The sequence below is a fragment of the Mirounga angustirostris genome, unplaced genomic scaffold (assembly GCF_029215605.1).
Source record: "Mirounga angustirostris isolate CCGP_5_RB_7025 unplaced genomic scaffold, mMirAng1.0.hap1 SCAF_1, whole genome shotgun sequence".
Classification (NCBI taxonomy): Eukaryota; Metazoa; Chordata; class Mammalia; order Carnivora; family Phocidae; genus Mirounga; species Mirounga angustirostris.
The window spans coordinates 119,386,091-119,402,900 of NW_026991709.1; the positions used below are offsets into that span (position 1 = coordinate 119,386,091).

General features: G+C 36.5%; 1 protein-coding gene and 1 pseudogene across 2 annotated transcripts in view; both read right to left on the minus strand.

Annotated features, from left to right (window-relative positions):
* Positions 1 to 555: 555 nt before the first annotated feature.
* On the minus strand, positions 556 to 6,113 carry LOC129045385 (large ribosomal subunit protein uL30-like; annotated as a pseudogene).
* Positions 6,114 to 6,242: 129 nt separating this feature from the next.
* Positions 6,243 to 16,810, minus strand: part of SLC25A36 (solute carrier family 25 member 36) — a 38,284-nt gene continuing 27,716 nt past the window's right edge. For both annotated transcript variants that reach the window (XM_064587106.1, XM_045903663.3), the window contains 3 exons: positions 15,171 to 15,237; positions 12,391 to 12,680; positions 6,243 to 10,158 (listed from right to left, as the gene is read on the minus strand). In XM_064587106.1, coding sequence (XP_064443176.1) covers positions 9,965 to 10,158; positions 12,391 to 12,680; positions 15,171 to 15,237 — 551 coding nt within the window. In that variant the 3' untranslated portion in view covers positions 6,243 to 9,964. The remainder of the gene's footprint in view (positions 10,159 to 12,390; positions 12,681 to 15,170; positions 15,238 to 16,810) is intronic.

Sequence of the window (16,810 nt, forward strand, 5' to 3'; positions counted from 1 at the left end):
GCTTCTCCCTCTCCCTGCCACTCTGCCTACTTGTGCTGTCAAATAAATAAATAAAATCTTTTTTTTTTTTTAAAGGATACATTGTGATTTGTGGAGCTATGGATTCATGTTTATCAACTCTGGGAATTTTCCAATTACCTTTTAAAATGTTGCCTCTTCTCTATTCTGCTCATTACTAAATATAATGAAATATATTAGACATTCTCATTCCATCCTCCATTATCTCCCAACTGATCTTGCATAGTCCTTCTCTTTACCTTTCCTGTCCTGTAGATAATTTAGATAGATGTTCAAGTTTAAATCACTTCAGTTACATCTAGTCTTTTTTTTTTTTTTTTAAAGATTTTGACAGCGAGAGGGAACACAAACAGGGGGAGTGGGAGAGGGAGAAGCAGGCTCCCCTTGAGCAAGGAGCCTGACGCCGGACTCAATCCCAGGACCCTGGGATCATGACCTGAGCCGAAGGCAGACACTTAACTGACTGAGCCACCCAGGCGCCCCACATTTTGTCTATTTTTTATTTACCCATTGAGTTCTTGATTTCAGTGCCTATAGTTTTCTTTTTTTTTGACAACTGAGCACTGTTTTTGTGTTCTTCTTTGTAACTGTATTTCAAATTCCTTCCAAAACAAGGCCCCAGGAACCCCCAGGTTCAAGTATGTCCCTGAGCTTGGTCCACTGCTATCTTGTATTCATGCTTGGGTATTTGTTCACCAACATTAAACTCCAGGATAGATGTGACACAGCAGGACTCCCTCGTCCATGGCAGGAGTCCTCTGCTGACTTCAGAGGTGGTGGTGGCAGCCAGTGTGGAAAACACACTGGAACTTTTCCCTGGAACTGGGCTGTAAGGACAAGTGCCTGCCAGGAGCATCATCATCTTTTCCTTGACCCGCCCTCTAGTTTCTGAAGATATAACAGAAAATAATCTTCTTTGAAGATACTGGAAACAATTCCAAAAGACAAAACACATGCCACCAATGCACTGAGCTTTCAGATATTCTGGGTTTAATTCAGCTGTGGAATGAGCTGATTGATGCATCCCCTCGATAGCCAGGTAAACCCACCTCCTTGAGGTAGTCCACTCTATTCTTGGTAGCATGACGGGCCACTGAGAGATGGAAAGGATATAAGAACGCAGAGATTCCTGGAAATTTTTCCCCGGAAAGGCAATTTCATGAATGAGGTCTTCCAAGCAAATAACACCATACTTCCCCAGGTGCTCCTCAATCACTGTGTTGTCTGTCAGAGGGATGGTTTTATTCTTGACCTTGTCCTGGCCACGTTTCAAGATGAGTTCCCGGACAGACTTCAGATTTGGAAGTCCCCAGGTCACATAAGGTTCCACTATATGCAGTGTTTTTATGATCTGGGGGGTCACTCTGAAAAAGACACCACTAAAAATCTTCAGGCGAAGCCTTGCAATGGTCCTCTGCACCAGTGAACTCACCCCATTAATCTTTTGGATGCATACAACAAAGGTCAAGGCATGTTTATCTGGCATTTCCAAGCCACGAGGTCTCCCTTCTAGTCATCTGAGGCGCACCCTGTCGCGTTGCTGCTGCCAGGAATCAAGTAAGAACCATTCCAGTCGCTTAAACTTGAGCTCTTTTCCTTTCTTCTGCTCTTTCTTCTCCAAAAGTGCCTGCTTTGCTTGAGTGGCTTTCAGGGCCTGATAAGCCTTCTTCTTTTTCAGATTTTCTGGAACCAATGGGATCTTTTTTCTTTGCTCTTGCTCCACCATGTTTCCAAAGCTGCAGCTACTGCTCTAGTTTTTTTTTCTTTTTTAAAGATTTTATTTATTTGACAGAGAGAGACACAGAGAGAGGGGGAACACAAACAGGGGGAGTGGAAGAGGGAGAAGCAAGCTCTCTCCGTGGAGCAGGGAGCCTGATGTGGGGCTCAATCCCAGGACTCTGGGATCATGACCTGAGCTGAAGGCAGACGCTTAACCACTGAGCCACCCAGGTGCCCCAACAGTTTTCATTTTTATGGTCAACTATTAAAATCTGTTTCTTATTTCATTTTGTATGCTCATCTTTGTAATTACAAATACTAGCTACTCTGCATTTTCTCTCTTAAGTCCTTGATGGTGTAAATCTGTTCTTTTCATGTTTCTGTAATCACTCAGTGGCAGGTCTTGTGTTTGGTAATCATTAAGCAATGCTAGGAGTCTGTAGGCCCAACTTGGAGAGTTTTCCCCCACCAGATTTGATTCTGCTTCTACTGGTATCCAGGGGAGTACTCCTCACCCATCCTGGGAGCACCTCAGTCTGCTGACACCCCTGCTCTTCAGGCCTGGACCCCAGATATTATTGCTCTTGGAGATATAAGCCCCAGCACCAGTCCCCACCCTGATTAATCCAGATTCAGTTCTAATTGTTTAGGTTTGGGCTTGGCATGGGGGAGGGAAAGGGAGAAGTCCTTGGGGAACCCTTCAACTTTTTGTGAGCTATGCCTCAAAAAGCACGTTCTGAGATCCAGTTGTCAGGGAGGTGAGTAGCTCAGAGGTCCTGCTTACTTGATACCAAAATCGGATACTTACTTTTAAAACCTCCATTTTATTTCTTGAAACATACTAAGCATGACTGTTTTATGAACTATACTTTGATAATTCCAGTACCTCAAGCCTTCATGGGTTTCATTATGTAGTGTTCAAACATTTTTTTTACTTTGCATTAGATTTTTAAAAAACAGGCTTAAAGTGAGCAAATCTTATATCTACAGATAATGTATCTTCACATTATGTACACACCTGCTTAACCCTACCCAGATCAACATGTTGAACTTTCCCACTACTCCAGAAACTTTCACTAAGCCCCTTGCTAGTCAACTCCTCCTCTCCAACTCTAGGTACACTAATTTGACTTCTATCAAGCTGGCTACATTTGCCCTTTCTTGACCTTCATATAAATGGAATACAGTGTATACTATTCTGTGCCAGACCTCTTTCATCTAACATGTCTTTAATACTCATTTACATTATTGCATGTTTCAATAATTCCTATTTTGCTTTTTTACTATGTATTTCATTGCATGAACTTACAATTGATTTTCCCTATGAACATTTGTGGAGATTTTCTCTTGGAAATTCCCACTCCTCCTTTCCCACTAGTAGTAATTTGGGTTGTAGCACAGAAATAGTTTTAAACTTTCTTAAAAACTCCATCTTTCCAAAGTAGCTGTACCATTTTACATTCTCCACAGAAATGTAGGAGTCCCAGTTGTTTCTACATCCTTGGTATTGTGTCTATTTGTCATTATATTGGCTATATTGTGTTATCTTATTTGTGGTTCTAATTTGTATTACTAACCTGGGATCAAGCCCCACATCGGGCTCCCTGCTCCACAGAGAGAGCTTGCTTCTCCCTCTCCCACTACTAACCATGTTAAGCATCTTTATATACGCTTGTTTTTAAAATAGCGTTTAGGTCATTGCCTGTTTGTGTGTATATTTTATTACATATCCTGTCAGATATATTGTAAATATTTTCTTGCAGTCTGTGGCTGCATTTTTACTTTAATGTTTTTAATTTTGAGGGTTTTTTTCTTAATGATTGGTGCTTTTTGTGGACTCAATCCCTGCCTACTTCAAGGTTGCAGATACTCCTTTTTTTCCCAGAAGGTTTGCAATTTTTAATTTTTACGTTTAGACTCATTATTTGTTTGAGTATGGTGAGGTAATGGCTCACTTTTCATACTGATATCCAGTTGCTCTTATGGGGGCGGGGACAACAAGAAACAATCAATACATAACTTAGGAAAATTCAGATCAAATAACCTAGGCCACTAAAACACCTCAGAGTAAGTTCATACAATGGAGATCAATCTGACTGGATAATCTTGAAAGGTAAGATTCAGAAATAGTGAATGAAAGTGGGCCTTTTATCCTTGACAATGAAAGACTTAAGGAATCGAGGTGCTTTGGAAGTGAGACTGGGACACAGAAAACAGGAGTCTAGCACTCAATTTTGTTGAGCTCCTTTGAATGAGGCTAGGCTTAGAATCCTAGGTCTACCACTAGTTTCAAAATGTCAAGATACTTTTTTTAAAAAAAAACAGTATTTATTGAGAGAGAACACACAGGCATGAGCATGGGGAGGGGCAGGTGGAGAGGGAGAGGAAAAGAGAGTGAATCGCAAGCAGGCTCCACACCCAGAGTGGAGCCTGCCTCGGGTCTCATTCCCATGACCCTGAGGATCATGACTCAAGCCAAAACCACAAGTCCGACACTCAACTAAGCCACCCAGGGACCCCTCAAAACACTTTTTGTGTAAAGTCCCAGGAGAAAATGTAAGAAAATTGGTTATTTCTCCTGATGGGCTACTAGAACACTTTGATCTTTGTTTCAACAAGGAATGCCCCTCTCCAAATCAGCCTGTCAAGTTTGTTTCAAAGTTTGGTTTAAATACTATTTTTCTCCAGCCAACCTTTCCAGATCTTTCTAAGAGAGTCAATCACCATTAACACTTCCAGAGAACATGACATCCCTGAGGCTCACCTAAGACACACTGAACCTAGTTCAGTTTGACTTGCTCTGTTGTTACAAAGATGCTTTGGTGAGGGGGAGAGGGAAATCCAGTGCTTCCCTCTGGACCTCAGAAGTAACCTAAGGCTCTATATAGAACAGCTTCAAGAGCAGTTTACTGCTCCAATTCATATACTTCGTTCTATTTCTTATTAATCCCCCACTATGTTTCGCCCTGAGCGAATCCCCATAGATCTTCCCTCTAAACCGTATTTTGTTTTGTTACTCATTCCAGTGTTCATCCCAAAGGCTGCTGAATAATCTAGTGTAGTAAATAAACACAGAAGATTCAGAACACCAAGTCAAAAAAAGCCCACTGTGACTAATATCCCTCTAAATACCACTTGTCTATTCACCCTGTCTATAGACTGTTGGAAAACCACATGAAACCACTGTATAAACAGAGCACTCTATTTAAATTACTGAACTGGTGGGGCGCCTGGGTGGCTCAGTCGTTAAGCGGCTGCCTTCGGCTCAGGTCATGATTCCAGGTCCTGGGATGGAGCCATGCGTCGGGCTCCCGCGTCGGGCTCCCTGCTCGGCGGGAGGACTGCTTCTCCCTCTCCCACTGCTTGTATTCCCTCTCTCGCTGTGTCTCTGTCAAATAAAATCTTTAAATTACTGAACTGGTTCCATATATATTACGGTAGACAGTTGGTTTGTGCAATGCAAAAAAATTAGGAAAATAAAGGAAATCATTTAACTACACTTTGTTTTCTTGCCTGAGTTTATCAGTTGTGTGGATGTCATACTTGAACCTTAAGAAATCATACTCACAAATTCCCTCTATCACGGTTTGTAATACTCAGTAATAAACACACATATACCAATTTAAACTTGGGACAGTAAGCAGTAGAATATGCTTGTCATACCAACCTCAATGATTATTTTGCCAATGTCCTCACCTCACCCACTATTTCAGTCTTCAGTGGAAAGTAGTCCAAAAGCTTTGTTTAACGTCTGAGAAAAGGGACAGGACAAATTGGTCCTGGTTTCCTCACCTACAAAACTAGGTGATGTTTGATGGTAGCTACAACTTGTGAAAAAACAAGACAAAATGTAAAATGGATAGGTACTAGAGAACACTTACATCTGTGTCAATTGTTTCAACCTACCGTATGTGGATTCATTTGGTTATTCTAACAAGTTTCTAGCCCTTTAACTTTTAATATTCTTAACTTTCTGAAAGGCGAAAACCAAAACTAACATGAAGTCATGATGTTAAAAAATCATTATAACCGGGGGGTGGGAAGATGGGGTAACCATGATGGGTATTAAGGAGGGCACGTGTGGTGATGAGCACTGGGTGTAATACGCAACTAATGAATCGTTGAACACTACATCAAAAACTAATGATGTAAGATAAAATAAAATGTCAAAAAAAATCATTACAACCTCTTTAGGCTCAAAATTTTCAGATATTCTTTGCAAATTAGATGTTTTGATACATGGAAAGTATGGTACCTAATTCAATAAACCTGTGGAATATATGGCAGAACAGAAATATCTTACTGACCTAGGAGGGAATTAAAGAACTTGACCTTTTGTTTCCTATAGAGATATCACTATGTCTAGCAGATCGGAGCCTAAACACTTAACTTGAAAATGGCAATGCACTTTTGTTCTTCACATAATCCTAAGAAAGTGTGGTTACATTCTCACCAAACCAAAATATTAGAATACATTATAGAAAAAACCCCCATATTTTCATAAGGATATTTAAAGTTTTTAATTTTAACAATTCAAATAAAATTCAGCTAGTTAACAAATAGAATAAATGCACATAATTTACAGCCATGTACACAAAATGTGAGAATAGCAAACCTCACATCAATGGTCAAAAGATATCAACTCTTTTGATTATTTAGCTGTGACTAATAGATCATAATTTAACTGTTCACATATGAGGGGTACACATTCAAATGTTTAGTAACATAAAAACTGAGTGAAACTAGAATTTTCAGTTTCTAAAAGGAATAGCATAAAAAGCAGTGTATAGATTAACAAGAAATATAAGTGCATGATGGAGAAGAGACTTGAGTGGGCAGAAAGTTTGCACATTGTAGGAAATATTTTCATATAATTAAAATTCCTTCTAATTTAAATCATTCAGAAATACCTTTATTCTTAGGAATGTTTAAGTCATGATCAGTAGACAGGCTCAACTATTATATTTATCAGCCCCAAAGGGGTCCCTACAGTACTAATAGTCTGGGCAGAAGAGTATGTAAACAACAAAAGACAGGCATGAACAATGCTAGAAGAATAAAAGGATAGATTGATTTCCAGCACTTAAATCCTTCAAGTTCAAATCAGTATTTTTCATGACTTAAAACAAATCTAAAAATGCTGACATGTTTATACTCTAGTAAAAGAGTAAAACACTCATTATTTTTAACACCCTGGTCCTAATACAATAACGCTATTCCACAATGGGCATTAAGATTTTAGGAGACAAAAGGCTGGATTAAATAATCTAACAATATTCTATCCTGGTTTTGAAGTGACAAATAAATTACTTGTGAGCCCCATCTAGTAAGTTGGTTCCACAAAATTACATAATGAAAATTAAGACAAAGCTTTGGTGATAGAGTTTTTTTTTTTTTTTTTCCCTGGATTCAAAAGCACAGTATTACACCCCACAGTCACAGGGTTGGTAATTCTCAGATTTGGACTTTTAAATTTAGGAAATGTCTATGAGCCACAGGTACCAAAGTTCTATCTGCTGCTCTATGAGCATACTCTTTCAGTATCTACTGCTTTAAGTTCAATTCAATTTCCTGATAAAATTCTATAATAAAAGTACAGACAAATCCGAAGAATGCTGATCTCTATACTAGAAATAAAAAGTCATCTGATAGAAAATAGATGAAAACAAAAGTTTAAAAAAAATTAAATCCTTTAAATATGCGTTTTTCTTTTTAAACATGTGCATCAATTAAAAAAATCTCCAAAGAAATGTTCCAGAGACAAACTTTATATACAACTTTTATAGTTTTCTTTTTTAAATTATCTCTGTCACACATAAAGTAAACTATGGCAGATTGTGCTTTGGGAAAAAAAAATTAAAATAAGCTTCATTGCTCCTTTCCAGTTGTTGCACAAAGAAACAAAATCTAAGACTCTAAGATCTTTTCTTCCAGTACAAAGAGAATACTCACTTTTAAAAGCTGAATATAATGCACTAAAGGTCAACATAAGTTTTATTTGCTAAATACAAACAAGAATAGAATACATGTTCATCCTTGAAGGACACTTACTATGAATTTGCTAACACTAAATAATAAGATGTTCTGTAGCTGCTGGTTTTCATATCATTCTTAGTCATTTGTGGTGTAGTGAGATCATTACCATTAGGGAGAACCTCTGTCCTACATTCAACACAATGTATGTTCATGAATCTCTGCAAGGCAAATGGCATTGTATTAGGCAGTGTAAGTGGCACCTGAAAAGGCAAACACTATAGATGAGACTTGCTCTACAGATTTAAGTTAGAAACCCCTAGATTTTTTTTTTTTGGCTTCTCACAATAAATGTCAAAGCTAAAATTCACCATAAAAGGTACGAATAATCCCAAAGGTAATGAAACTAAATTTGCCTTTGGTCTCCAAATAGATTGGAATATTTTTTAATTCCAATCGAAGCACCTCAAAAACATCCAGTTACTGTTGATTATAAGGAGTTAAGAAAGTGAAGGAATTTAAGAGGGCACTGTGTTTCACTGGTGACAGCAGAGATAACTTGCAATGACGTGCTACAATTTTCTGTGTTAGGGGCATTAGAGTGTACACAGAATACATAAAACATTTATATTATTAAAGATCTCCAAAACACCATATCTAAAACCCAGAAAAATGCTTTGAACATGGTTTCTGCCTAATACATGACCAATGTTTAAAAAAAAAACAATCTTAACATGGAATTCTCTACTCTCACCCCTCCTCCAAAAAAAGGCCACAAAGTGCATTCACAAAGAGTCATTCTTAAAATAAAGCCATTGCACAAAATGTACAGTTCATCTATATTGAAATGAGTACCACACTGGAGTTTAATTGTAGATGTTTTATACACCAGTATAGCAACTTCCATAAGCAAAAGTCTCTTAACAGAATTACAGCAAACATCTTCATAAGGGCCATACATATATACATTTAAGTATTAAAAGGTACAGTTGAACTCAACAGCAAAATGTAAAAGCTATATCCTGTTAGCACACTTAATCTGAATTAACTTGAATCTTTCTATGATTTACCATTCAAGAAATCACAGGATAGCATAAATTTCTTGTCAAAAGCAGTTTGTTCATTTACAAACTGTGGTCAATTAGGATCACTACCTGCTCAATCAGATAGCAGAGGGCCCCCTCTTCTATGTTTATACTGCCCCAGATATTTATAATGTCACCTTAAAAAAAGAAACCTATTACGGCAAAGCTGAAAATTACCATTTTCTCTACAAAATAAATGCAATCTATACTGATCCTCTGGAAATAATTCAATGGTTCAAATTTCTAATGTAAAGGCAAACAGAAAAAGATTCAGAAGTGGTGAATTCTTTCCACTTTAAGAAAATGATACCTAGGTATGACAGATGATAATTCAAGTTTGTAACTCATAAATCATTGACAAGACAACCCCATTCATTCATGTATTGTAAAGTTAGAGAAGATATGAGGACGTGCTCAAGTTTTTCAAATGGCCAAGAATCAACATTTCATGGTTTCTTCTGTCCCAAACTATTACCACTCAGCTTGATATGTTAATCAACAATTTAAGTGTCCACATTATACTCAACATCAAGCACTTGTTAGCAGTGGAAACCAAAACATTTTAAAGCTAAAAATACGCAAGATCTTTAGACATTATTTCATTAGTTGTCAAAACTAGTGACTATTAATGCCAAATAATTAATTTTAAAACATTCCAGATCCTCTCAAGGAAATGGGAAAATAATACTAAGGATCTCACTTATTCTTATTTTACAATTTTACAGGAATTACACAGATGCCAGAGGTAAGACATTTATGACTGTCAATACTATCTTTGGATAGTTATAATATTTATACAATTAGGGATGGCTTTGTTTAGAAGACTGGAAAAGTGCTCATGGAACACACACTATACTCTGACTGCCATAAATCAACAAAATGCAACTGTGTCCTGTGGACATGGTAGAGAAAATGGCAATTTGGAGGCAGGAGTGCTTCTAAAGGCTTTTTTCTTAGAGGCAGCCTAGGTTTTTTTTTTTCCCTTCACATTACTGAAAAAGACCAAGTAATGTGGTTATGATTACTTAATTCCTACAACCAAACTTCCACTTAGGCATAGTTACATGTTCCCAAACTTTTTTCTTCTGTCCACCATGCTGGCTTCAAAACTGCATGGTCCACTGTAATCTTTTGGTCTTCCCTCTTCATAGTACAGCAGCTTGAAGTTGCTATCCATTGAGAAGGTAGACCACCAATTCGTAGGTGGCCATCATAATGGCTGTGTTTGGAATCTGTCTCACCAGATGAGTTGTTAGACCACGGTAAAGAGACCCATAACCTTCTTCTTGAACCACCAAAGACAGTGTCTGAAAAAAAGATCTATATTTTGTTCCCTCTTCACGTAGTCGTGTTCTTACAACTTCTGTTTGGGGGGGAGAAAAAGTCATTTTAAAAGCATTAGTGATATCTTTATTCCCTCCTAATGCTGAGCACATCCCATTTACCAGTCTTTAAGTGTAAGCTCAGAATAAATATGGGAGTGGTTTTTAATGTGTAACTTGCTGAAACTGGTCTTATTACAATAACACCAAATTTCTAAGACAGCTGGCTAAAATCACTAATAATAAATACTAATTATAAAATTTCATAGGTTCCTGAATGGTTAAAGAATAAAACAAAAGTGTCAGTTGTATACTAGATATAGATAAAAGGGAAAATACATGTGGTAAGGAAAAGGTGAAGAAACAGAAAAGGGAATGCAGGTGGTTATCAAAGATGAATACACAAAGATATGGTGAGAAATAAACATAAAAGTTCTTAAGTGGACCCCACAATGAGAAAATAGAATAAATAATCTATTCACAATGGTCCACAGATACCAACATGAAATTTCATGTACATAAGCCTAAAAATGTTCAAAACACTAGCTGTTAGCTAAAAGGCCCCATTTGGGAAGCAACTAAGCAAAAATCGTAAAATTTTAGAGCTCTTAAGAGATATAAAAAGATTATGGTTAGTCCATTATTTCTTAGTTTTGAAAGGTGAGGAAATCGGACTGCTGAGAGGTTTTAGTCAGTTGGGGGTAGAGGCTGGGACAAGAATTCAGCGCTCTCTACTGAAGAGTCTGTTTTTCCAACACACTACTCCTGCTGGGCCTGAGGGAAATGGCCTAGAACTAGAACTATTTTCACTGCAAATGTTAATATTTGAAATCTCTTGTGTCCTATCTTAAAAACTCATGCCAGTTATATATTCCATTCAAAATATTGTTTATAAACTACCTCTTTGTATAAAGACATCATCTCACTTGAGGGGACAAGGTGCTGTCTCTTACCCTTAGCAGGGTACAGTTCTAGGTATCCCACTGTAGCCAGGACCTAAACAATGTTGCTCATATTGTCCTCTTTTGACTTCTCTTAAAGAAAGAAGTTAGGAACTTCCCTCAGGAAATAGAGGTAAGTTCACAGTCCAACTTGGTTAGAGTTGGTCTTACTCATAAATTACATTTTAGAGCAAATACTCATTTCCTCCTACCCGTTTCATTTGTCTTGATATAGCTTTAATCACAGGGCCTCAGATTTACAAGGATGAATGTAAATGTTAATCAGTGTAACAAAAGTGAAGCATTTAGATTAAAAACCCAAAGCGGGGGTGCCTGGATGGGTCAGTTGGCGTAGTAGCATGCAATTATTGATCTCAAGCCCCATGTTGGGTGTAGAGATTACTTAAAAAATAAAATCTTAAAAAAAAAAAAAAGACCCCTGAGGCTCAGTCAGTTAAATGTCTGCCTTCCGCTCAGGTCATGATCCCAGGGTCCTGGGATTGAGTCCCGCATCGGGCTCCCTGCTCGGCGGGAAGCCTGCTTCTCCCTCTCCCTCTGCCTCCCGTTCCCCCTGCTTGTGCTCACTCTCTCTCTGACAAATAAATAACATCTTAAAAAAAAAAAAAAATCCAAAGCAAAACAAACCCCCAACACAACAAAATCAAAGGCTATACTTAAGCAAAACAAAAGTTATAAAAAAACCCTCAGCATCTTGCACACAAATTTTTAAGTGATTTTGTTATCTATTAATGAAACAGGCTAACACTATAAAACTTAAAGATGGAAATAAATCATTCATATATACTTATTTGCCAACTTATAATCCTTTGGGATTACAGACTCCATTTCAAATTTGGGCTCCTCCACTGACTAAACGTGTGACCTTTGGCAACTTAGAAAATGAAGAAAACGAAGACAAATTCTGGTTATGTTCTAGCATACTTAGACTTAAATAGAGAAGGTAAGTACTTTGCAGGAATTTTTTGTAGATTAGCAATAATGTATATAAAGTATCTAGTACACCATCTATATTCATACCTTTTTTTTTTTAATTTGCCCAAACATCACCTGGCTGGAATCTGATGGACTCTGGGCTAAAATGTGATGGTCCAGAGTGCATGCTCAATCTTCATCATGCTACTGTAATATATACTGACCTATTAAAACAGTTACTTACACAGATTTAATTCCATTATAAGCTCCTAAGAACTGTATTGTTTTACTAGAATTCAATAAAAATTATAAATGCTGTAATAAATGGGCCATTGGCTGATGTGGGATAGTATTTCTAAATTAATGGAATTTTACTCCCAGAAGCCCACCTCCTCTTACCATGTGGATAAGCTAGAGTTGTGGCACAAGTTTTTGAGGTGGCAGCAGCTAGCATCATTCCCACAAAATCTGACGCTTCTTTTACAGACTCTTCATCATTTTCCATTGTAGAAGCAATCTTATATTCCAGTATTTTTTGCTTAATACTTTCATAAATAACAAAATGGATAACGGTCTCTGATATGCCAGCATATGACGCAGACATGCCCCTATAAAATCCTCTAAGTCCATCTGTCTGATACACTTTACGAATACATTCAAAAGCGCCCATTCGCTTTTCCCCACGGTTCCTGAAAAGCAAAAAGGAAAAATGTTATTTACAAAGTAGTACAGGTTTTTAAAATAAAGTCAGTAAAATATAGTGGAACTATGCCACTCTAAATATAGAATGATCCTCTTTAACTCATGGAGAAGTGAAACCAGAATTTTAAAACACTCATTTTAGACTTCCTATTCTTTTGTCCTAAGTTTGTCACATTAGATGGGTAACATGTAAGTAGTTTATTTTACTAATGCAAAATACACTACATTAAAAATCTTCAGTTTCATACACTCATTGAAGTTTGTATTGTAGGGATAAGAAACAAAATAGTCCAAATACATTGTGACTGCAGCTCAAGATAAAAACAAGCTGTCACATTACATTGAATCATTAAATCCAGTTCTAAATTGAGAAGATTTCTTCTGCAGTTCGTAACGTAAAAGAGTGATTGAGACACCAATGATGATAGTACATCACAAAGCAAGGAGTATACTTAATCCAGTACTTGTGCATTTGAGGGATTCTTCCAAACCCACTCAGCTCTTCCCAAAAAATGACTGGAAATTTAAGTCAAATTTCCAATGATCCTTTGAAGGCAAACAGGCCTATCTTTCATGTCAGTATCATGGTGAACAGTGAATGAGGACCCCGAGAGTTACCAAATAATTACTGAGCACTGTGCCCAGTAAAACTTCCTTAGTGCTATTTATAGGCAGTGTATCTACTCTTATACAAGTATGTAATTCTGAGTTTATAAAAATATTACCTTACACTATGATTCTCCCAATAGACCCTTATCTATAAGAAATGGGTTTAAATGCTACCTACAGGGAAAGAAATAGAAAATTTACCTATGTATAAATTATATGCAACCTGTTTCTGACATAACAAAAACACAGTTAAGACACCCAACTGATAACCCACAAATTCCTCCAGTTTTATGAACTAATTATTGTCTTGAACTAATAACTGTCCTCAACTAATGACACTGAATGAATACTTTCTTTGTTGAATGATCCATGAAACCAATTGTAATCAGTTTCTGCCAGAGACTTCCTCATGAGAAGTTAAAATGCTACAAGTCCCAAAGGGTAATATGCAAACACATCAGCCCTGTTCTTGATTTCATGGTTATACATTAGCATCCTCAAACCAACCTTCAAACTACTACACCAACCCCACCCCATTCCCCATCACCCCAAGCCTAAGAGCTTGTGTTGGCTTGTGCTACAATTGTAGGTGAAAAAATAATAGAGTTTTAAGCCATACTTTTCTCAGGACCCCCCACAGATCCACCCTACATCATACTGAAGCATAACCCTGGTAGTTTATAATAGTATAATATCAACTGGCATCTTCACATTTCTCTAACCTTTGGGTTGTTTTAACTACCACTACCTTTCAGATCTTTGGCTTTAAGAAGTAAACTTTGAGTTTTGCTTCACGACACTTAAGATTTCATTTCAATTATCCTGGATGAAACAAGAATTAGAGATGTTTCAAGTCTCCAAATAGCATATAGTTCAACGTGACAGAATGCGGAAAACATATTTAAACAGGCATGATTGTTAATGATTTCTTAGATCAGTTTTATAGTCTATGAGATGTATAGACTAGTTCCCAAGCCCTAAAATATAACAGTGAAAATTTGTTCCAAGTCTACTCCAGACCAAAAGGCTAAAAATTTCAAAAGTATTATTATTATTATTATACAGCAATAGGATCGTCTCTCGATAGCAGTATTTCCTTTTCCCCATCCTCCATTCTACAGGCCAACAGGAATTAAGATGGCAAGACTCTAAGCTGTACTGCTTCAGGACTTTGCTCGGTTCCCAAACACGCTGAAGGCCCTAAACTTAAGACCTATGAGGTTTGCACTGACCACTGCTTCTGCTTAAAATGGGCTCAAAAAAAAAAAAAAAAAAAAAAAAAATCGCTGACTATTCCATTTAAAGTTGGTCCCCATGTTTCTTGGTATAGCTCTAGAACTGAGCAGTATATCTGCTCAACATACATTTATCACATGAATGATTTTTGCTCCCATAAAGTGGTCACTGATAACAGATGAAGTCTATGAATATATGAGAGCTAAATCCCATGCCAGGCCTCTCTGTATATAGGTTAATAAATTTGAGCAATGATCCTTCAAGATTTAATCTAGACTACTTGATCATATGGGTTGTTTAACTGTTGGGAGACCAATTATAATCATTCACATAGTGAAATTATCACTGCTTGGGCTAGGCTAATATATATTCTTTTTCTTTCATTTTCTTTTATTTAAAAACACAACACATAATATACTTTCTCCCCTAGAAAGTCTCATATTGCCAACTATTATATCACTTTTGCTTTTGATGGTAGACCCAAGTTTCAAAAACCAAACAAATAAACAAAATCAGCAGCAAAAGAGGGGAAAGACATGGCTAGATACATGGCTCTGAAATCTCACAGATATAAATTTACAGGAAAAAATTAGTTGAACCAACTTTAATTTTGTTTTAATGAATTAACATACCTTGCATCAAGCTGTAACCGAGTCTTTATAAGCCAAATGGGGTTGGTCGCTGTGATTGCAGTAAAACCTAAACAAACATGTTTAAAATGAACTCTGGTAAAAATGAAGAATACACTATTAACTTTAAGGTTTTAAAAATCATACAAATCTATATTAAAGAAAATGTATAAACTATTAATTGATGTATGCTATACACTTTTATTTTACAAACACATACAACCATGAACATTTGTAGTTTATTTCCAATCTACATTCTCAACTTCTGACCATAACTAAAAAATTATTTTAAGAGCAAAATCTGGTAATATATAAATTCCTCTCCCAACATATTCAGAATATTCTCTGGGGCGCCCTCTACACTCTAAGATAAATTTAGAAACCCATTTCTACAGACAAATATATAGAAATTTGGTGTGTTCTAGGGCTTTTTAGCATGCAAACTCTACAATAGCTACTTGAGGTCCAAATTCCTACATTAAAAGTGGATTCTACCTAAAGGTCAGCATTTACTCTATTTGATCTTAGGTTGGCTATATAACAATAAGGACTGTTGTCTGCCTTTATGAATGCTTTATATGAACATATACTTACTAATACTGTTATAATAATGGAATTACAGAAGTAAGGTTTCTGTTAAGGTTAATAGGACAGATCTACTTCTCATCCATTTAAACACATACAAAAACTCAGAGGTTCAAAAAGTTACACATTGGAACTTCCCTCTCACTTTTATAGAACTGGAGAGAGAAACTCAGAGTAGAAGGTAGTTCTAGTTTACTTTAAAACTTAAGTACTATGTACTATCAGTGCAGAAGGGTGGTCTCCTAAGATGGCTCATTCCAGTTAGTAAATTAAGATCTCTGGAACAGTTGTTTCTAGACTAGTGCTTATCTTTTACTTTCTAGCTTCCTACTGTTACAGAAAAATAGCACATGAAATGCAATCTTGATAACAGGAATTTATGAAAATTGCTTCATCTATACAAAACGGGGTTTTAATATATTGCTTGTGAACATTTAAGATCACTACACATACTTCAAAGAACTACTTACATCAAACTGTACTTATTCAATTGGCCCTTAAATTCAATGAAAACTTACATGCAGAAATGTCTAAGGATCTTAACTATTTTAAGCACACTGTGTTTAGAAAGGTGGAATAGAACCAGCACATTTAATATGAGTAAAGTTTATTTCAGGAAGAAAAACGCTGTGGTGTACTTAAAAATAATTTGTTTTTTAAGTTAACATACAGTGCAGAACCAATCATAAACCTTTTCTTGGCTTTCAAAGTCAATATAGGTATAGCTAAAATGCAAAATAATTTTACTAAATTGTTTACAAAGCAGAATTTGGTCTCATAGGTTCTTTTCCCTTCTATAATGTCAGATAATTAGCTAACTCAAATTTTATTTCCTAATTCACTGTTCAACACCACAGAAAGAGCCAGATGTCTCACAAAGGGATGCTTAAATTGTATCTATTTATAAAACATGAATAATGGAATAAAAATTTGGTTTGGTAACTCCTTTCACTATTTTGGAATAGTTCTATAGTCTCCATTTCTCTCAAGTGTTTTTAATACTACATACAAATGTATAAAACTAGTACGGGACCAACAATTTTGTATGCGCCAGTATT